At 46.2% G+C, this 21,673-nt stretch overlaps 1 protein-coding gene across 4 annotated transcripts in view; it reads left to right on the forward strand.

Annotated features, from left to right (window-relative positions):
* The first annotated feature begins 3,537 nt into the window (after positions 1 to 3,537).
* Positions 3,538 to 21,673, forward strand: part of ATP8A1 (ATPase phospholipid transporting 8A1) — a 559,403-nt gene continuing 541,267 nt past the window's right edge. For 3 of the 4 annotated variants that reach the window (XM_029588605.1, XM_029588632.1, XM_029588626.1), the window contains exon 1: positions 12,964 to 13,304. In XM_029588605.1, coding sequence (XP_029444465.1) covers positions 13,256 to 13,304 — 49 coding nt within the window. In that variant the 5' untranslated portion in view covers positions 12,964 to 13,255. Of the gene's footprint in view, positions 3,872 to 12,963; positions 13,305 to 21,673 lie in introns of those variants that run through there. The other variant, XM_029588616.1, reaches the window with a different exon arrangement.

The following is a 21,673-nucleotide window of genomic DNA, read 5'->3' on the forward strand; positions in this document are numbered from 1 at the left end:
CTTCTGAAGTAGCTGCAGTCGGAATAGGGGGTGAGTTTTACCAGCTTCCCCCAAAACCGGCTGTGGTAACTCTAGAAGCGCTCTGGGATCTGGCGGCTAGCCTTGGTGGGCTAGTAAAGGACGGCCAATATAAAAATGCTAATTTGGTTAAAGATATACAAGCCCTAAACTTGAATTTGGGAGGCCAGATTAAGGATTTGAATAAGAGTTGATTTGGTGGAGAAAACAACATTTCAAGCTCAGGTTTGCAATATCAAGCTGATAAAGGATTATGGAATCCAGTCTAGAAGACTGGAATACCTGGAAAATCATGTCAGGCATTTAAACCTGAGGTTTTTACGTTTTCCTTGTGTGTTGGGAAAGGACACCTACAGTACTCTTAAATTCTTTTTGGAAAATTTAAAATTTGTGGTTGAAAAAATCCCAATGGTGAATAAAGCGTATTTCGTATCTAGAGCTATTTCGTATCTAGTGCTAAAGATAAATCAGTTAGCTTACTAATCTGATTCAATTCTTGGAAAACTCAACAGCAGAGATCATTAATCGTGGAATGTTACTTGTGTCCTTTGTCGTAGAAAATGTGAGTGAAGTAATGAAAAGGTACTTCCAAAATATTTCCCTTACTTTCTATGATCAAGCTGTTAGAATATTTCCTGATTTTTCTAGGACAACCCAAATAAAGAGGGGGGAATTTCTTATCATGAGACCACAAGTATTACTGTTGGGTTATACGTTTATATTAAAATACCTTGTAGATGTGTGGTTTGAGGGAAAGAAGAATGTTTTGTTTTTACCCTGCCGGAACAGTTGAAATAATTAAATGCCAGGAGTTTGAATATCAACCCGGGGGTAACAGATCCCTAAGACAATCATGTAATTTAAATACCCACTGTACCCGTTAAGCCTGTTTTCTGGTTTTTGTTTTTTTTTCAATTCTCTCCCTTTGTATTACTGGGCCTTCAGTGTTTTTATTTTTTCCTCTTGGAAAAAAAGTGATGTAACTTTCAGTGTTTTCTTGTGAATGGGAAACTATATTAATGAGTTTGTTAGTGATATTACATCTCTTTTGCATTTTTTCTGTATGGAGTAAGATGTATGCTTTATGAAAAATTAATAAAATGTGAATTATAAAAGTAGTAATAAAGTTAACATATGGAAGCATACAAGATATAGGCAAGCTTAGTAAAAAGTTAATTAAGCATATGTCTCATCCTAGTTATATCAATTCAGTTTCCAGCACATTAGATATCTGCCTATACCCACATCCATACACCAACAACCTCTCTCCCTCCTCACCATCCCCCTAACTATCAACACCAGTGTGCTTAGTGTTAGATTCTTTCAACATTCCCTGACTGGTGACTCTTTTACAAAAAGGTGCAGTTTGTGATTACTGGTGAGGCTATCAGCCTGCCCTCATATGTAAAACAGCTTCTTATACAATGCACTATTACCAATAGCAAATTTAATATTAAGAACATGCCATACTGGGTCAGACCAAGGGTCCATCAAGCCCAGCATCCTGTTTCCAACAGTGGCCAATCCAGGCCATAAGAACCTGGCAAGTACCCCAAAACTATCCCATGCTACTGATGCTAGTAATAGCAATTTTTTTTGCATTGTTAATATATGCTTGTCCAAATGACTCTCTTATACTTTGTTACTTAACTAGTACCCCAGGCTTCTCATATAACTAAGTCTCTTTTTTTGGCCCCTTAGTTTTGTGTTTAACGACAACCTCCAGCATTTTCATCTTATGGATTCATATTGCAATGCTAAAGGTCAGCAGCTTCTCTGACAAATTCCTAAACATTTTCTTTGCTCATGTACACCTTACCTAGCTCCTGCAGATTTGAATTGTCTGCTCTGTTGCTACTGGCTAGTTGCAACTGTCCATTCCAAGCTGCAGTTCACTACCAATATCTCCATCTCCTTGTTTATACCTTAAACAAATTAATACAAATTATAAAACTTAGCTGTTAACATTCTACAGCATTATTTTTGAAGAGATGTGAATCATTTTAGAAATATCCTTCTCTTCCTCCCAGGGTATGTGTGCATGTGGACTATACTGATATTGCTGTTCCTGCCTCTGCACAGCACTCTCTGGTCCCCCCTGTTCTGTGCTACCTGCATCTCTAGACCCAAATCGTTCCAATCTGTCTGCATTTCTCTCAGGTCCCTTGCCCTTCATCTGTCTGCATCTTTTTGGTCCATCACAGTTTTGCATCTGTGTGAAACTTCTATAGGGTCCCTCATTGTCCTCTTCTGTCTTAATCTCTATCTGGTCCTATTTCATTTCTGATCTCTCTCTTCCTCTGGTCCCTTACTGTCTTCAGACTCTTGACTTTTATCTGTTTCTTCTTTATTTCATTGCAGATTTTACCATTCTACTGGCTCTATTGCCAGGTGCCAAAATTGTAAGTTCATGCGGTAACTGAAAAACATACTCTGTCCAGTCTATACAGCGCTTCTCTAGTTCCGTACATGCACGTGCCACATATAAAAATGTAACTTCGTACAGGTCATGTTAGAAAGTTTCTTAATGAGGAGGCTTACCTGATATCCAGCTGCTGCGCTACGGACCAGTCTCCGCGTTTGTTTCCTTTTTTCCAGGACCAGCTTGAACCCTGTCCTTTGGATCTCTTTGGTATTGGGATGGGAATCCTACATTCCTTGTTTTGTTCCTTAAAAACAATGCCTGGCTTTGCCATTATTCTAAATGAAACAACCAGTTGTATCTCTGGCAAATGTAAAACCTCTATTGCTTCTTTAAGCTATCCTATGCCCAAATGGTTCTGCCCCCCCCCCGCCCCCCTTTTCTTTTTTCCTGGCTTTATCTGTCTCCAAGGTTCCTCTGTTGTTTATTAGAGGATTGACCAGTTCAGACTTCCACAATGGCCAGGATACTTGCTAGCCCTGACAGTCTCCTGCCTCCCTCCTCCACCTCTCTCGGCTCATTTCTGGCCATGTCTGCACTCCCAGACAGCAGCCCTGGTTACGAGGCCTATATCCCTTACGAAGGCCGGATCTTCTACAGTGCAAATGTATCGGGGCTGGTACAGCTGGACTCTTTCATCCGCAACAGGTCTGACTTCCTGTTCGGCAAATATCTCACGTGAGAGGCATGAGACCCTCTGCCTAAGCCTACCAACCACCCCATGTACATGTATTAAACAACCCTCTGATCTCCCTGCCACCCGGCTGGCAAAGCGCCCGACAACTGCCGGTCCCAGTCAACTAGGAAACACTGAGGGGTGGAAGGGGGTGAGGGTAGAGCCGCAGGAATAAAAATGAGATTTCAATTTTAAAGAAGACGTTCTTTTTTGCCCCCCATCTCAGTCCAATTTATGTCAGTCGTCACCTAGTGGAAGACTGTGACTGGGTGAGGGTAATTTTTTTTTAAACTAGCAGTGTGCGTTCGGATTGCCCCTCTCCTCTGGCTAAAATGGTAGGTTCCAGTTGCTGGGGGCGGAGCATCTCTGCGAGCTGCTGCTGTGGTTTGAATCTTGTGCTGGATGAGCTCGGGTAGTGAGTGGCCGGGCTTGCACTTTGTCGCCTCCTATATGCTTTCGTTTGGTTGGCGGCGGAGGAGCCAGCCGTAGCGTTTTATTTTCTGGTAGAGCTGGGGGAGGGGGCGCTGAACTCGTCGGTACCTAATCGTGCATACTCATCCTCCGGGGCCCGTTAATGGAGCAGGCTGGCCGTGCCAGGACTGCAGAGGCGCCACTCGCCTGCAGCTCTTAAAGGCGGATCGCACCTCCTCTGCCGCCTCTCCCTATCCCGGCCCCGGCTTATCCACCTGCTGCAGTCTCTGCTGCCATGCCGACTGTCCGGAGGACAGTGTCTGACCTGCGCTCCCGGGCTGGTGGTGAGTACAGAGCTCAGCACACAGTCAGAGACGGTCTCTGGGGTTAAAGGAAAATGCTTGAGTATTAACAATAGGATATGGCCAACAGGGGAGCAGGGCTTTGATGCCCCGGGAGCTGGGCATGTGATTGTGTGTTTTTTTTTGTTGTTTTTTTTACCGCTGCAGGATACTGTTGTTTGGGAGGGGGCTCCGGTGCAGTCACACTGCAAAACCCGGGCTACCAAGTGGATCTCTGGTGGAAAAGCAACACATGTGATACGCGGTGGTTCTGAGAGAGGAGCGAGTGCACAATGTGGACAGTTGAAATGCTTCGACCCTTACACCCTCCCTCCCAGCCCCCCTCCCCACCAACCCCCCTCCCTTACCTGATTACAAAGGATCACTCAGCTTAACATTCGATAAGTTTATTGGTTGGAATGAATAATGGCCGCAGCCCTTTAAATACAATAACAGCATATAATATATATATAATATATCAACAAGCTAACATAGCCTAAATAATGCAACTTGTATAACTTTCCATAACTTAAATATTGAATTGCCTCTTGGTGACCAGCGCTACCCCTTGCAAGGAAGTGTTAAGCTTGGAACCGGGCAGCTACCTCAGACACCTGGCCGTCGAAGCCACAGTGTCATGTGCCTAAGACCCGACCGTAAAAGTCAGCTGCTCGTTCTAAATGCCTCGGTTCCCTCCTCCTCTAGGCCGTCAAAGCGTCGAGGATCTGTGCGAGACCTGTTGGGCCGCTGGCCCCAGCCAGGGCCGCCTGCTTCAGCCCTCCAGGTGCCGCAGGCCCCCGGGCTGTGCCCTACTGAACCTTATGTGGGGGTGTGACTAGGCTGGTCACCGCGCCAAGGATCCCGGTAGCGGTACCGCTTACCGGGAGACCCCCAAGCCACGCACTAGGCTGCTGCGGCCAAAAAGTGGTAGGATAGCCTCAATCGCATCTTGGATATCAGAATTGAAAATATCCCACCCAATATCAGAGAGGTGTGTGCCATCTGGCCTGAATAAACCCGGGCTCTCGTCTAAGAGCTCGTGTTTAATACAGAAAGCATTGATAGTAGGTAAGAATTTAATGATCCATTTATTAATTTTTCGTCTAGCTCTATCAACAGCCAGATGCGATTGCTCACCCCTCCAAAACCTTCGGGGGGTAATAAGGGACCACAGAAGGACAGAGTGTGGGAGGAAAGAGCGAAGAGTTACTAAATCACTTTGCATTTTTCGCGTTAGCTCAACACTCTTAGAGATGGTAATGTCATTACCCCCGAGTTGTATGATGAGAGCATCTGGGGGGGGGATAAACCTTTAGCAGCTCTGCAACCATCGGCAACAACTGGACCCACCGCATCCCTGGTATACTTTTCCATAGCAGCGATACCCGCCGAGTAGCAAAGCCCAGGTGCTCTCCTTGTGGGCGCTGGAGGGCCCTCTTATGCGCCCAATGCACAAAAGAGTGGCCTACAATCCAGATGACACACATGCGTGAACTGTGATCTGTCGACAGAGGAAAAAGGAGTGTGTTATGAAATACAGTTAGAATACGTGAGCGGCCGAACATAGCGAGAAAACCGTCCTGATCGCCATCTGCCTATGGCCATGATCTCCCTGTCAGACAAACCCAAGCTAGCTGCCGTGGTTGCGGCCCCTATCCGAAAGGAGTGGGAAGAATAGCCCCGTACAGAGACTCCTGCAGACTGCAGAGCCTTGTGAAGGACGCGAGTGAATTGGTAACGGGTTAGTGGCTCCCGCCCAGCGTGTATCAGCAGTTGGCCGGCACCCAAAGGGCGCAGACGCAAGTATAAGCTGGTACAGAGCACTGGACAAGTAGCTTCGCCCGGCCATACATTGAGTGTAATGTCAGAACCGGTACCAAGTTGATCTGTCTTCGACCAACGGATACAGATGTGAAGTTGTTTTCCGTCGAGCGTGGTGTGTTCTCTCAGCAAGCAAGCGGGGGAAGGCCTATGTGCCGAATGGGCCGTAAGCTCATTGACACGTAAAGCCGCATAAAAGGAGAGGGAAAAGGCACATCTAAATAAATTGGCTTCAAAGGTATCAGCACAAACGACATCTAATGATTTGAATATCTGCCTCAGGATGTCTAATGATATGGGCCTACTAATGTCTTTTGTTATAGCCTCCCCCCTCCGCCAACCCAGCATAGCTCTTTTGATTTGGAATAGCGAGGCGCAGCTGGGAAAACCCAATATTTTTGAAAAGAAGGAAAGGCCTGCTAGTCTGCTAGCTACTGCTGCTCTGGATTTACCCTCCCTCTTGCAATGTAATATGTAATGCAATAGGGAGGACACCGATATAGGCCACATGTCACTGTTAACAGATTCAATGTCCATGAAGCTGCAGAAGTGTAACAAGGCATTTCTATAAGTCCGACGCGTGTTCTCAGATAATGATCCCAAGATTAAGTTCCAAAATTCGGGGGGCCAAGATGCCACACCTCCTCGGGTACGGGGGTAGGTAGGAGATCTGCTGTCGGGGCGTGGCATCGGAAAGCTGTCAGCTGTAAACGGGAGAGAGAATCAGCAATATGATTATGTACGCCGGGAATGTGCTTAGCATGGCAGGTAATATTAAAGCGCAAGCAGATGAGAACAAGCCGCCTTACGAGGGCATTGGACTCAAAGGTGCGAGCAGACAAGGCATTAATAATTTGTACCACAGCTAAATTGTCAGATCTGAAAACAATGTGCGATCTACTTAGTGAAGGACCCCAAATTACGAGAGCCACAATGATTGGGAACAATTCAAGAAAGGTAAGATCTTTAGCAATCTTGTGTTGTAACCAATGATGGGGCCAGCGTTCAGCGCACCATGCTCCCTGGAAATAAATGCCGAATCCCACACCTCCTGCCGCATCGGTGAATAGCTGAAGGTCATCGTTAAGCCTGGGGGGGTCCTGCCAAAATGAGACACCATTAAAATCACTCAGGAATGTTTCCCAAATGAGTAAGTCCTGCTTAATTGCACTGGTGACTCGTATACGGTGGTGTTTTTTGCGTACATCGGAGGTTGCCAAGGAGAGCCTACGTAGGAAGGCCCTGCCCATTGGAATGACTCTGGATGCAAAACAGAGTAGACCTATCAGGGATTGAAATTGATGTAAGGTTGCTTTCTTTACGCTGCGCATTTCACTAATAGCATCGCGGAGTCTGGCAATTTTATCCGCTGGGAGACGAGAAAACTGAGTATCAGCATCTAACTGTATACCTAGGAAGGTAATTGCCCTGGCTGGGCCTTCGGTTTTTTCTCCTGCTAATGGGACACCAAATTGAGAAGCGACCGCTTTAGTTGACAAAAGCAAGTTTTCACAACTGCGCCCAATCAGCAGGAAATCATCTAAGTAGTGAACAATCAGCTGGGATCCCGATTGCTGCTCAATAACCCAGTGCAAAAATGAACTAAATAGTTCGAAGAAAGCACAGGAAATGGAGCAGCCCATGGGAATGCATCTGACATAAAAGAATTGCCCTTTGAAATGGAAACCTAGTAGATGGAAGGAGTCTGGGTGCACCGGTAGCAGGCGAAAGGCAGATTCTATGTCAACTTTTGCCATATGCCCAAGGGGACCCGCATTCCTGATGAGGCGGATGGCAGAGTCCACCGAGGTGTAAGACACAGAGCATAGATGTGGATCAATGTGATCATTGACTGAATTGCCAGGGGGGAATGAAAGGTTATGGATGAGGCGGTAGCGACCTGTCTCTTTTTTGGGGACCATGCCAAGAGGGGAAACCACCATATTGGAAAAGGGTGGGTAGAGGAATGGACCTGCAATTCTACCTAAAAGTAATTCCGAGCGGATTTTCTTGGTCGCCTCCTCTTCGTGCTTAGCTAGAGAATGTGAGTTACTAGGAGGGGCTTGGGAGTTGGGGGCACCAAAATGACAAGGTATTCTAAAGCCGTACGAGAAGCCATTAGATATCTCCTCGGCTTTGTCATGGAAAGGATATATTTGAAGCCAGGGGCGCATTGCATCAACGCTGACTGGAGTTGGGGCTAGTGAATTCAGCTGGTCGGTTGTTGGAAGGCATATGGGGTGGACGGCGATCCTTTGAGCTCCGGCATTGGGCCGTGGGGTGAGACCCGAGGCCACAGGAGGAGCACGGGTGCTTGAACTTGCAGTGTGCCCATGTGCAGAGGCCAGCGTTAAACTGCCTGCACACTTCACGTCTGCCGGTGCCGTGGAAGGAATACCTGTTGCGGGGAGAGGCAGGAAAGGGTTTTTCCTGCCAGGTGGACTTATGTAACGTCATCTCGTCCAGCCATAAGTCCAACAACCTGTGTTTCCAGGTAAGAGAGCGGTTATAAGCCATAGCCTTCCTGAACCGGATATCATAGTTTAACCAAGCCCAGCCGCCTCTCCGCTGGGCTTTCATGATGGTGTCCAAATACCTGATTAGGAACGGGGATTGCTCAGGCTCCCGCTCAACAATGACACTGATAAGGATGTGGAATGCTTTAACCCAATTGTGTATAGTTTTTGCAATTTTTGGGCGTCTATCTTTTACAAAAGTCGGACCCTCTTTGTCAGGCTCAGTGTCCAAATCCGTGATCAGCAAAGAAAAAATGTCAATGAATTCCCTGTTCCATATCTTGTTTTTTGTCGTGAGAGGGACGCTGTGAGCTAGAGAGGTCACTCCGCACAATACCTCTTCCGTCAGCTCAGAGGCCTGGGGTCCCTGAGGGACCGAATTCGGTGGTGTAGTAGGTGAAGGGGACGCAATTGGATTGGAGATGGGGGGAATCGTGAGGACTGATGGAACATCAACATGGGGGACTGGGACCACCGTTGGAAGACTGAGTAAGGAAGCCGGGCTGGACGGTGCAGCGTCGCTGTTAGGGACCACGTCCCAGACCAAAGCGGGTGAGCCAGAACTTTTACGTCCAGCTGACCGTTTTCTTTTAAAGGATTTAAAAACATTGCAAATAGCTCTAGCTAGAGCTGTGTCGTCGTCGCTGCAGTCAGATGAAGAAACAACGTCCAAATGAGCATTGGGCTTACCTCTAATCCTAGTAGGAAAGGAGTCAGCGGTAGGTAATGCATGTTCGAGGCAAGATGCCGCCGGTTGAGCTGCCGGCAGCGACCTGGCAGGGCCACGCCGGGCGCTTGTTGACTCCCGGGTGCTTGTTGACTGTCTGCGGCTTGAAGCGGATGCAGAGTCTGGACCTGGAGAGCTTCGACGTTCCGAGATGGGTCTAGGTCGTGCTGGACGCACATGGCGTGACGTCTTCTTTGCGGTTTTGGGCGGGCTAGGTGGTTGCATCACCGGGATGGGAACTTGAATAGCAGGAATAGGTGCTGGAGCCGCTGGAATTGGATTTTTTGCCGCAGCGGCCATGCACTCCTTGACCCATTCAGTCCCATGGGCAGTTGCCTGTTCTCGAATCTCCGCTAACAGCAGATCCATATCTGTCAAGCCCCCTGTTCCTGGCAGCGATCCCTGGGCTTGAGGTTGTATGACTTGAGGTCGTATGGATGTCGGAGCAGAATTCTTCTGGCTCGGTTGAGCTCCCGGTCGTTTAGACTTCTGGGTTCTGGACCTTTTGAGAGCCCTAGAGTGAGGTAATGTGACATCTGATGCAGGCTCCGGTAGCGAGGCATCAGCAGGTGTACAAGATGTTGTATGTGCCTGATCTTGCATGATGGAAGCCATGTGTAGAGAGCTGGAAAAGTAATAATAAATGACAGCAGGAAGGCAAGCAAAGCGAAGCACAAGGAGTAAACAGCAAATAATTTTGTAAATTTACTAGCAATGTACAATGTGCCCCTAAACATGGCTGTCTGCCATGTGCTCTGGGCCCCCCCAAACATGGCCGCCTGCCATGTGCTCTGGGGCCCCCCCAAACATGGCCGCCTGCCATGTCCTCTGGGCCCCCCCCCAAACATGGCCGCCTGCCATGTGCTCTGGGCCCCCCCCCCAGACATGGCCGCCTGCCATGTGCTCTGGGCCCCCCCCAAACATGGCCGCCTGCCATGTGCTCTGGGCCCCCCCCCCAGACATGGCCGCCTGCCATGTGCTCTGGGCCCCCCCCCCAGACATGGCCGCCTGCCATGTGCTCTGGGCCCCCCCCCCAGACATGGCCGCCTGCCATGTGCTCTGGGCCCCCCCCCCAGACATGGCCGCCTGCCATGTGCTCTGGGCCCCCCCCCCAGACATGGCCGCCTGCCATGTGCTCTGGGCCCCCCCCCCCAGACATGGCCGCCTGCCATGTGCTCTGGGCCCTCCCCCCCAGACATGGCCGCCTGCCATGTGCTCTGGGCCCCCCCCCCCCAGACATGGCCGCCTGCCATGTGCTCTGGGCCCCCCCCCCAGACATGGCCGCCTGCCATGTGCTCTGGGCCCCCCCCCCAGACATGGCCGCCTGCCATGTGCTCTGGGCCCCCCCCCAGACATGGCCACCTGCCATGTGCTCTGGGCCCCCCCCCCCCAGACATGGCCGCCTGCCATGTGCTCTGGGCCCCCCCCCCCAGACATGGCCGCCTGCCATGTGCTCTGGGCCCCCCCCCCAGACATGGCCGCCTGCCATGTGCTCTGGGCCCCCCCCCCCAGACATGGCCGCCTGCCATGTGCTCTGGGCCCCCCCCCCCCCAGACATGGCCGCCTGCCATGTGCTCTGGGCCCCCCCCCCCCCAGACATGGCCGCCTGCCATGTGCTCTGGGCCCCCCCCCCAGACCTGGCCGCCTGCCATTTGCTCTGGGCCCCCCCCCCCAGACATGGCCGCCTGCCATGTGCTCTGGGCCCCCCCCCCCCAGACATGGCCGCCTGCCATGTGCTCTGGGCCCCCCCCCAGACATGGCCGCCTGCCATGTGCTCTGGGCCCCCCCCCCCAGACATGGCCGCCTGCCATGTGCTCTAGCCCTGCTATGTGCTCTTTTCGCCCCTCACCCCATAATTTTATTTTATTATTATTATTATTATTTTTTTTTTTTTTTAATCCCAGGGCAGCCGTTAGAACCATAACCTGCCAGAACGGGAGAGAAATTGTTGGCTGCTGGCTTTTATAATACAGCGATATTGTAAGTGCAGTAACGTACTGTAAATGCACTTTCTGCTATAAAAACAGTTTTAGTGAGAGCAAAGGCTAAAACCCATCAGAAAACAGGAATGGCACCAGAAGCATTCAAAACATTTACAAATGAGTAAATACAACCACGGTGCACAGTAGAATGGAAATAATAAAATCAGAGAAAATGTGAAACTTTACAATCTATAGCATATTATATTGAGGCGTGGGCCACTGGCCCTGAAAGGAAAAGCTGTACTGCTGTTCTTAAATGCAATATATGAGATTAAATAAACCAAAAGCGAAGGACTGCTGTCCCTACTCCGGGTGCCGTAGAAGGTACGCAAAGGACTGCTGCCCCAAGTATATGAACAATGTATAGGAGTGCTGTGCGCAGGCAGGTATGAGGAAAAGGACCGCTGTCCCAGCAAAAGTATAGGAGTGCTGTGTGCAGGGAGGCATGAGGAAAAAAGGGGACCGCTGTCCACAGATCCTTATAAGGGGTCACTGGCCCTTTAAAACAAAGTGAAAGCAAGTAAGGCACGGCACAGTTAATGGGATTGCTTTTCCCTGTAGCAGCTTATGAAGTAAAGCAAGCATAGGTAAAAGCAAGCATAGCTAACGGCTGGGAAGGTTCCAAGACCATGGGGGAAGGGTAGGAATCTGTAATAAAACAGGGTTGGGTTTGTTTTTGGTTTTTTTTTACAATACCTTGTGATGAATTGAGGAGTTGATCAGTTCAGCCTCAGCGACACCCTTTCCCTGCAGCAACGAGGTCTCTGGAACCAGCGGGGGAGGAAAGCAAGGAAGCAGTGCAGAGCAGCGTGTGGGGCTCACTGAAACGATTGAGCCAGCAACAAAAAGCAGCCTGGGAATCCCCGCAGGAGATTCACAGAAATCAGCAGCTCACAAGGTAAAGCTAGCAGCGTTTTGGGGCTCGATGAAAAGATTGAGCCAGTAAGGAAAGGCAATCAGGGAATCCCCGCAGGAGATTCACAGCATCAGCAGCACACAAGGCAGAGCCAGTGCCGGCCGTTCCTCAGGCGAAAAGGGGGTCGCCCAAGCCGTGTGCCCCCTTTTCAACCCGGGAAACGCCTTCCCCACCCACATTGTGCTCGCTTCCCCAAAGAGTCGCGAGTTCTTTATTGTTGGGTCGGATTTCATTATGTATTTTTATTCTCCTGGCAAGGGTGATGGACCGAACAAGTCTGTCTTCTTCCTCCTTTCTACCTATTTATTTTGTTCAGAGTGTTTGTCTGCTAATCTAACTTGTAGGTTCCTATTGGATTACAAAACAAAAACAATTAAAATATCAAGATTACAATAGTAGCAAAAGACTAACTCGGACAAACCATGATACTTTTGTAGTACAGCTTGATCACAACCATCCACCTGCATAAAGCAGCATCACTGGATTGACCAGTTCAGACTTCCACAATGGCCAGGATACTTGCTAGCCCTGACAGTCTCCTGCCTCCCTCCTCCACCTCTCTCGGCTCATTTCTGGCCATGTCTGCACTCCCAGACAGCAGCCCTGGTTACGAGGCCTATATCCCTTACGAAGGCCGGATCTTCTACAGTGCAAATGTATCGGCGCTGGTACAGCTGGACTCTTTCATCCGCAACAGGTCTGACTTCCTGTTCGGCAAATATCTCAGGTGAGAGGCAAGTGACCCTCTGCCTAAGCCTACCAACCACCCCATGTACATGTATTAAACAACCCTCTGATCTCCCTGCCACCCGGCTGGCAAAGCGCCCGACAACTGCCGGTCCCAGTCAACTAGGACACTGAGGGGTGGAAGGGGGTGAGGGTAGAGCCACAGGAATAAAAATGAGATTTCAATTTTAAAGAAGACGTGCTTTTCTGCCCCCCATCTCGGTCCAATTTATGTCAGTCGTCACCTAGTGGAAGACTGTGACTGGGTGAGGGTATTTTTTTTTTTTAAACTAGCAGTGTGCGTTCGGATTGCCCCTCTCCTCTGGCTAAAATGGTAGGTTCCAGTTGCTGGGGGCGGAGCATCTCTGCGAGCTGCTGCTGTGGTTTGAATCTTGTGCTGGATGAGCTCGGGTAGTGAGTGGCCGGGCTTGCACTTTGTCGCCTCCTATATGCTTTCGTTTGGTTGGCGGCGGAGGAGCCAGCCGTAGCGCTTTATTTTCTGGTAGAGCTGGGGGAGGGGGCGCTGAACTTGTCGGTACCTAATCGTGCATACTCATCCTCCGGGGCCCGTTAATGGAGCAGGCTGGCCGTGCCAGGACTGCAGAGGCACCACTCGCCTGCAGCTTTTGAAGGCGGATCGCACCTCCTCTGCCGCCTCTCCCTGCCCCGGCTTATCCACCTGCTGCAGTCTCTGCTGCCATGCCGACTGTCCGGAAGACAGTGTCTGACCTGCGCTCCCGGGCTGGTGGTGAGTACAGAGCTCGGCACACAGTCGGAGACCGTCTCTGGGGTTAAAGGAAAATGCTTGAGTGTTAACAATAGGATATGGCCAACGGGGGAGCAGGGCTTTGATGCCCCGGGAGCTGGGCATGTGATTGTGTGGGTTTTTTTTTGTTTTGTTTTTTACCGCTGCAGGATACTGCTGTTTGGGAGGGGGCTCCGGTGCAGTCACACTGCAAAACCCGGGCTACCAAGTGGATCTCTGGTGGAAAAGCAACGCATGTGATACGCGGTGGTTCTGAGAGAGGAGCGAGTGCATTATTGTTGGGTCGGATTTCATTATGTATTTTTATTCTCCTGGCAAGGGTGATGGACCGAACAAGTCTAGTCTTCTTTCTACCTATTTATTTTGTTCAGAGTATTTATTGTCTGCTAATCTAACTTGTAGGTTCCTATTGGATTACAAAACAAAAACAATTAAAATATCAAGATTACAATAGTAGCAAAAGACTAACTCGGACAAACCATGATACTTTTGTAGTATAGCTTGATCACAACCATCCACTGGCATAAAGCAGCATCATTATATGACTGAAGTCTTTTGTTAGTTGTGATAGTATGCGTTCGCTCAAACATACAGGGCTTGTATTTATTCAAATAAAGCATGCTGGGAATCAACCAGTTTATTGTAAAAATTTTTCAATGTAGCAGACTATGCCGCCGAGAGCAATGTATAAGAATTAGTTTAGGTTACAGGCTTTTTGATTTGTTCCACAAAGAATTGTTAGGCAGGGATTTGTTATATAGGGATACCACTATCTCAGCTCTCAATGTTTATGGCAAAAGTGAAACGTACAGAGTATAGATTGATTTTCCTTGAGTCATGCCTTTCATTTAGATGGACTTTTTTTTTTTTTTTAATGCATCTGACAGAGCCTGATAAAAAGAAATCACTTTTGATAAGTGTTATCCTTGGTATATAACTTGAGATCTTTTGTTCAGTGAGTAGGCAATTTCTGAGATGGACCATTTTCTTTCTCAGCTCAATGCCAAAATTGTTATACCTAGGCTATTTGTTCATAGTAGTTGTCAACTCTAAGCAACAGGCAAGAACGGCTTCCCTTCCTTCCAAGAAAAGGTTGGGCGTTGCTCTGTTGCATGACTTTAGTGGCCTGCCTGCCTGCCAGGGAGAATGTTCTGTATTTCTTATCAATTAATCTGAGTTATGGGAAATATTCATTATAGTAAAATGGAAAAACAAAGCATAAATTAGTTTGTTAAAAAACATTTTTAGCCAGTCTACCATTAAAGAAGAAAATAAATACTTCCATTTCTCTAGTCTGTGCTGGCTTGTAACAATCAATTTGTAACCTCCAATTGCAAGATAGACAAATAGTCAAACATACAAGAACAAGGCAATATTACATATAGAATAAAAGGTGCTATCATTTAGCCCCAGACTGAAACATATCTTCCCCTTTCTTCTTTACCAGTGTGCATTAATCTCAGGAGAGCTATTGGATTGAATGGTGAAGTTTTTAGCCTTCACTGCTGAAGAGCGAACTACTTGGATTTTATTGGGTTAATTTTGCTATTGGTGAGGGGGGAACAGCTATTTTATGTAGTCCAGCTATGTGTTGTGCTGACATAGTAACATTTTGATGTTATGTGACTCTGATATCAGAACTTGACCAAAGGTAAATGAGGAGGTGTTATGTTTGCTGTTGAAAGCAGGAAGTAAATTATGCAGATAGTTTAGGAAATAATATTGAATTGATATTTGAAACTAGTTATGTGCACAGCTTCTGGGCTGTGATCATATTTCATTGCCAACAGCAAATAGCCTGAAGTTTGACATGCAAGTAAAATTGGAAGAAGGTATTTGTGAAAAAGCAGTGAATTCCTTTGTTTTGAGCACACATCACATTTTCAGTTGCACAAAGGAAATTTAGTAATCTTGTTACAGTGCAGGTTGCAGTTGGCTCATAGGAAGTTCATTAGCTGCTATAAAAATGACATGTGATGTGATGAGCATTGTAATTTTATTTTTAAATATGAGGTCAAATATGTAATTTTATGATTTTCTGACCTATTAAGAATGTATATCTGAGCTTTCAATTAATAGCTCACTTATAAGAAAAATTATAAAAATTAGTTATCTCAAGATGGCTATGTTTTCAAAATGTTTATTTAAATTACAGCATAAATCATACAAGTCAATCAGAATATTATCAAATACATTAATCAAGCAACATGTTTCAGTGAGATCCATAATAGTTCAAAAACTCATGGCCATTTATACAGAGTAGGTATTGTTTCTAGGTAGTTATGCACAGGATAATATTTTTTCCCTTTTCTCCCCTAAATTACAGCACAATGACCTATTCTCCTGCCCACCTTCCCCACCTTTCAAGTTTTCCTCCATCCACACTTCCCAAACACAGATCATTCATACCCATTTGCTTTGGGTTACAGTGTTAATTGGGGAGGTGTTTTAGATGTAGATGAGTTACCAGCTGAGGTCTAAATGGAACATGCAAGGTCTCTGTCTTTACATAAATAGGGTGATAAATGTGAAGACCAGACAAGGATCTATAGCTTTGCTTATCCTGTTATTACTATTACCTTAGAAGTTCCTTGGCAGAAGAATGAGTGTGGAAGGACGGACTGGAAAGTATTCTTGGGAGTTATTTTACCATTACTGTGCTTTCATCATCGTTTAACCAACTTTAGCCTCTTTGTATGTGAAATGAAAGTAAAAATCTTTACTCTGAAGTCACATTTTTCCAACTAGATAATACTACTGGCCTTATGTACATATTTTAGCCAGTGTGAAGAAGTGCTATCATGCAATTCTGTTTTCTTCTTTACTTGAATTGATCTTCTACTTACTTTAGTATCAGTCTAACAGATGTGCAGATTGTCATGCCAGTAGCCATTTTTGATTTGAGTTGTACAGCCTGCAGTCTCAGCTGCCATGTGGAGGAGGGAATGTATTCAGATTAGGCTTTCATCTTTATGCCAAAGTATCATTTCCATTAATTAGATGTTCTGGTTTAGTCAGCTTGAATCAGGAAAACTTTGAGCAGCTTGCTGCTTCAACGGCAGGGGGATGAAGAAAAGAGGATTTATATTAAGACAAACAAGAAGGACTAAATTCTGCATTGTTTAATCTCTCCCCTCTTCCAGTTCCAAGTTAATTTTCCCTGTTTTATTGTAACTTTCTCACACCCTTTAATTGTTTCACTGTATTTAAAGTTCACAGTTTTATTGGGAATATTTATTACGTTACGCTATACTTTACACACATGGTTATTTGTAAACCCGGTTTAATGTGATGCCTGTCATGAAACTCGGTGAACAAAAATAATAAATAAATAAATAAATAAATTGCACAGGCTGGGAAAACAAATAAGCGTGGGAGTAGCTTGCTTATTGCAGCGGTTACTACCCCTAACCAATTAGGCTTGATACTTCACTTTTATGCAGCTCCAGCACTGCTCTCTGCATCAATGGCAGGGGTGGAAGAAAATTAGAACCAAAAAGTTACCAATAAGGGCCCTGACCTCAGCGGTCAGAGTAACAGATAAGTATGAGAAAAATAACTGTGAAAGCTTGCTGGACAGACTGGATGGACTGTTTGGTCTTCTTCTGCTGTCATTTCTATGTTTCTGTAAGTGAGTTAATTTTCTATTACAGGATTCTGATAATGTCCAATGTCTCGGGGTATCTGGCTTGTTGGCAGGATGCAACTAATTTTACCACTATAGCAGTTGCTATGCTTTTGTCCCATGCAAGACAGGGTTTGTTTGTGGGTTTTTTTGTACATTCTTAAGAAGGAAGTGTTTTCTCTGTCAGCTTTAAGAAGCATGTATCTGTTATCTTTCTATTTTTCCCAATAAAAGACAAAATAAGTCGATTTCTCTAGTGTCACAATATGTGGAGTCAGTTTCTTGAGGTTTCCATTTACATTTTTCTGCATGTTTCCATTTCTAGTCAGCTAAACTGTAAGTTGTGAAATTCTGTCTTGCATGTGAAAAAGGTTGGGGCATTGAGCAAGAGTAGTTGAAATCTATATCAAGCTGTCCCATCATTCTGTAACACCACAAAAATTGCTATACATCAGGATTAATTGTAATATGTTTTCGTTGAACCAGTTGTATTTTTCAAGGGTGTCAATACAGTCAGGTGATAAAAAGACAATGTATAGAATCTAAAAATTCTCTGTTTCCAGGCTAACATCTTTAACCTGTTTTTTTAGTTCCTCGTTTTTATGTCTTGTCTTGTGTTCCCTTATGGGGTTTTACATCATTCTTTGCTCAATAATAATCATTTTTCCCAATGCTGCTCAAGGTAGCTTATGGCATTATTAGATTTTAGGTACAGTAAGCTTTTTTTTTTCTCTCCCAAAGAGCTTATAATCTAAGCGGGTACCTGAGACGATGAGAGAAATTGAGTTGCCCAAGGTCACAAGGAGTGTGGAAAGTGGGACATGAATGCTGGCTACCTTGGCAACTATCTCAGCCCCATTGCTTTAACCATTGGGCCACTCTTTTATATATTGACCTCATGCTTAAAGTGCAGAAATTGTATAATCAAATTGTACAGCAGTCATTCTTTTGAAGATGACAGTGGACTAAAAGCTTTATTATCAAGCTTGTATGGAAATGCTATAGATAGTTAAGAATGCATACATCCAAACAAACAAACAATCTTTGTCTAAGTACTAGATTCAAAATAAAATACTTTATCCACCATGCATTCTGTGACACACACAAAATTGCTTCCCAGCGAAGCTAGTGATGGTCAAAACAGTCAAAATTCAAGAAAGCATGAAACAAGCAGAGAGGATCCTAGATTCAAGTTTGTGAGAATAAAGCCTAAGGCTATGCAGACTTAATAAAGCCTTAGGCCATGGCCAAGGAACAGACAAATTGGCTGGCCCTTGCAGTTCTTCTTCCCTGCTGTCTGTTTCTAGGTTTATCAATAAATAGATCAACAAGATTACTGCGCATAATTACAATCTTGAAGAGATGTGTAAGTACTAGCATGATACAAGTGTAACTTACAAATACCATTTTCACCTCATCTCCATGGCACCACTTACGGTACGTTTCTATATGAGATGGAAACAAAGCTTGTTAAATAGTACTGCTGATTAATAAACTAATACCATATTTCAGATTTACAACTATATTTAATTCATAAACTCCATTAACTAGAAATTTTGACTTTTCTTTTCTTCCTGCTAGACTAGTCCTTACTCATGAGAATTTCCTGTCCTCAGCTGTTGGAGACAGGAAACGCCTTCTTTTCTTTTCCATTGTGACCTTGTGTCCAGCTATAAAGAGGGTGTGGCCTTAGGCAGCTGTCAGTATTCGCTATCTCTAGCAGTTGCAGATTAGTGAAGACAGCCTCTCAATCTGTTCACAGGGGCCTGGTAGAGCCTACTGGCTCTCCTAGGGCAATGGTCCTTAGGGACTACTTCTCACAGTTGAAATCTGTTCCCAGATTTCCTTTTTGGTTGAGCCTCCTTTAGGCTTTGCTCCCTGTCAGGCCGATTCAGTAAAGTCTGCGGGAGAGTGGACGAACGCCTGCTCTCCCGGCTCGCGCACAGGCGAGTGGCCTGTGCACGCGCTTCTCTATTTAAATGAGGCCCGGCGGTAGAAACGGGCAAAAGGAGGCGGCTGTCAGCGGGTTTGACAGCCGACGCTCAATTTTGCCGGCGTCGGTTCTTGAGCCCGCTGACAGCCACAGGCTCGGAAACCAAATGCCGGCAAAATTGAGCGTCTGGTTTTCGACCCAACAGCCGCCGGCCCATTTTAAATTTTTAGGCGCTAATTTCTGAAAGTATCCCGCGCGCATACCTAATAGGGCCATCAACATGTATTTACATGTTGAGGGCGCTGTTAGATTCCACGGGTTGGACGCGCGTTTTCCACCCCTTACTGAATAAGGGGTAAGGGAAAACACGCCTGTATCGGCCTGTGTATCGTTAGAGGTCTAACGGAGCCTTCCTTAGGCTTGCCCTTACTACTCTCAGGGGTCTGGTTAAGCAGCCCTGGTAACTGTTTCCATCCCTTGGGGGGGGGGGGGGGAAAGAAGGGGTAAGTCAGGAGTTGGAATCCTCTCCCATCCCCTCACTTTGCCTCTCCCTCTTTGCTCTTTACCATAAAACTGCCAAAAAAAAAGGAAGGGTGGAGGAGTAAGAGAAAAAGAGAGGCCTTGCATTGTCTGGGGGTAAGCACAAATAGTCTGGCTTCCTGGCGTTGGTGAGTACTGTTTCTTTTATTCCAAGCAGAGTACATTTAAGGGAGCAGACTGTGCTGGGGTTTTCTGTAATTGCGGCATCAGCTGTGGTAGCAGTTAGAAAGGCGTGGCCAGCAGGTCCCACTCTGTGGTGTATTGTATGAAAAAAGGAGGGAGGAGGGGGGCAAACAAAGGAAACCATCCCAGCTATAAATAGAGGCTGGGATGCTCAGCTTGAGGCATCCAAGTAACGGGCTTGTTGTGCCCCGTGTGTGATCGGGATGTGCAGCCAGGATTGCAGGAAGTGTCTGCTACTGATTCTTCCTCACTCCTTGGAGGAACAAGGGGATTTTATTCAATGTCTTATATTCTGTAACTTCCAATCAAAACATGACCAGTGAGGTGTACAAAAAACATCCACAATAGTAACACAAACCACCATCAATAAACATAAAACAAAACAGCCCTTGGATGCTTCCCTAAATAAAACTGCCTTTAGCCATTTCCTAAACTCCTTTACATCAGGTTGTGCTCAAAACTGACCTGGAATAAAGTTCTGCATTTGTTGCTGAAACATAGGAAAAAGCTCTGGATCTGGTTTTTTGTTTGTTTTTTTTTTGCAATTGATAATTACGAAGCCCTGGAACCCGCAACATCATTTTATCTACTGATCTTAACTGTCTGCTTGGTTTATACAATTCAGGTTTTTTCTGCACTAAGCAAATAGAATTTGTGTGGAGAAGTTTATGAATAATAGTAATTGGCTTAAATTTAGGAAGGCCGACCCTGGCAGCAATTTCAGATGCAGGCTTAGGAGTAGCCCCAGGATCAGATGTGGCTACACAAGAAAAACCTTTCATTCCGTGGGGGCTTATCCCCTCAGCCCCTTCCTTGTGATTGGCAGGGAAGCAGGGCCCCCTTTGGATTTGATGATGTCATTTTCTCCAGAATTTGTTCTCATGCATCAGGCCTTTTTTATTTATTTATTAATTTTTATATACCGGTGTTCAATTTTACATATCACATCGGTTTACATTTAAACAAAATTTGCAGGAACTCATGCGTTACCTTTGTTGAATACATTAAACATTTAAATATGGGGATTATTAACAGGGGATATAAAAGAACATGGGTAATGGCTAACACTGTGGGATGCACAAAGGGGAGTACCCTTTGTGGCGCCCCTTCAGCGAGCGACGCCTGGTGTTCTGGTGCCGTTTAACGTCCGTCACATTCCTCAGTGATGTCAGAGGGGGCGGGTCTCCCAATCGAGAATCACACACCGCCCCTCCCCTCTCAGTTCCAGATGGATTCTTTTGTGCGATGCAAAGGGTCTGGTTGGAGCTACCCGCCCCCATCCTGGGTCTTCTCCTGCTGCTGACTGTGGAGTGAAGAAACAGCAAGGTTCTAGATGGCCTTTTTAGCCAACACTATGTATGATCTTATCAGGATAGCATCCCATGCAGCGCTAGGAGGCTCCAGTGGCTCGTTAAGTGGGTGACGGATGCCGTATCCAAAGCCAGTCTTTGCAAGCTGTCCTTCAAAGGGTGGGCCTACCTTTTGGGAAGGAATTGGAAAACACAGTTTAAGTATTGAGGGGAAACCAAACCCTCAGAGGCTTCAGGAAGATAAGCCACAATTTAGGTGCACAGGGTCTGAGATGTCGGGGCTTCAGAGTACTGAAATTTAAAATCGTCAGATACCCATCCCAGCAGGCTAGTGAATCTAAGACCCATTCCTTTTCGGGCACAAAAAAAATCAAAGGGCAACTCCTCCACAGCCGTAGGCTCTGCTCATTCACACCAGTGATAGTGAGTCTGCAGGTCCATCCTGTAATAGTTCTAGTAGGCAGATGCCTTCAGCTATTTTACATTGAATGGACCCACATTACTTCAGAAGAGTGGATATTAGATACCGTTCAAAGAGGGTACCCAATAGAATTGGCCCTGGTCCCACAAGCCTTTATGGCCTCTGTAATGTATTCGGACTGGCTGCAGTCACAAGAACAGTTTCAGAAATACCACAAGATTTGACTAACTAATTTTGGGTGCAATTATTTATTTACAGTGCCTCACAAGTGCATAAATCAAAATAGCTCACTTTGCATCAGGCACACATATTAGGTAGGCATGCAGCATACGGTTATGT

This window comes from Rhinatrema bivittatum, chromosome 1 (genome assembly GCF_901001135.1).
Source record: "Rhinatrema bivittatum chromosome 1, aRhiBiv1.1, whole genome shotgun sequence".
Lineage (NCBI taxonomy): Eukaryota > Metazoa > Chordata > Amphibia > Gymnophiona > Rhinatrematidae > Rhinatrema > Rhinatrema bivittatum.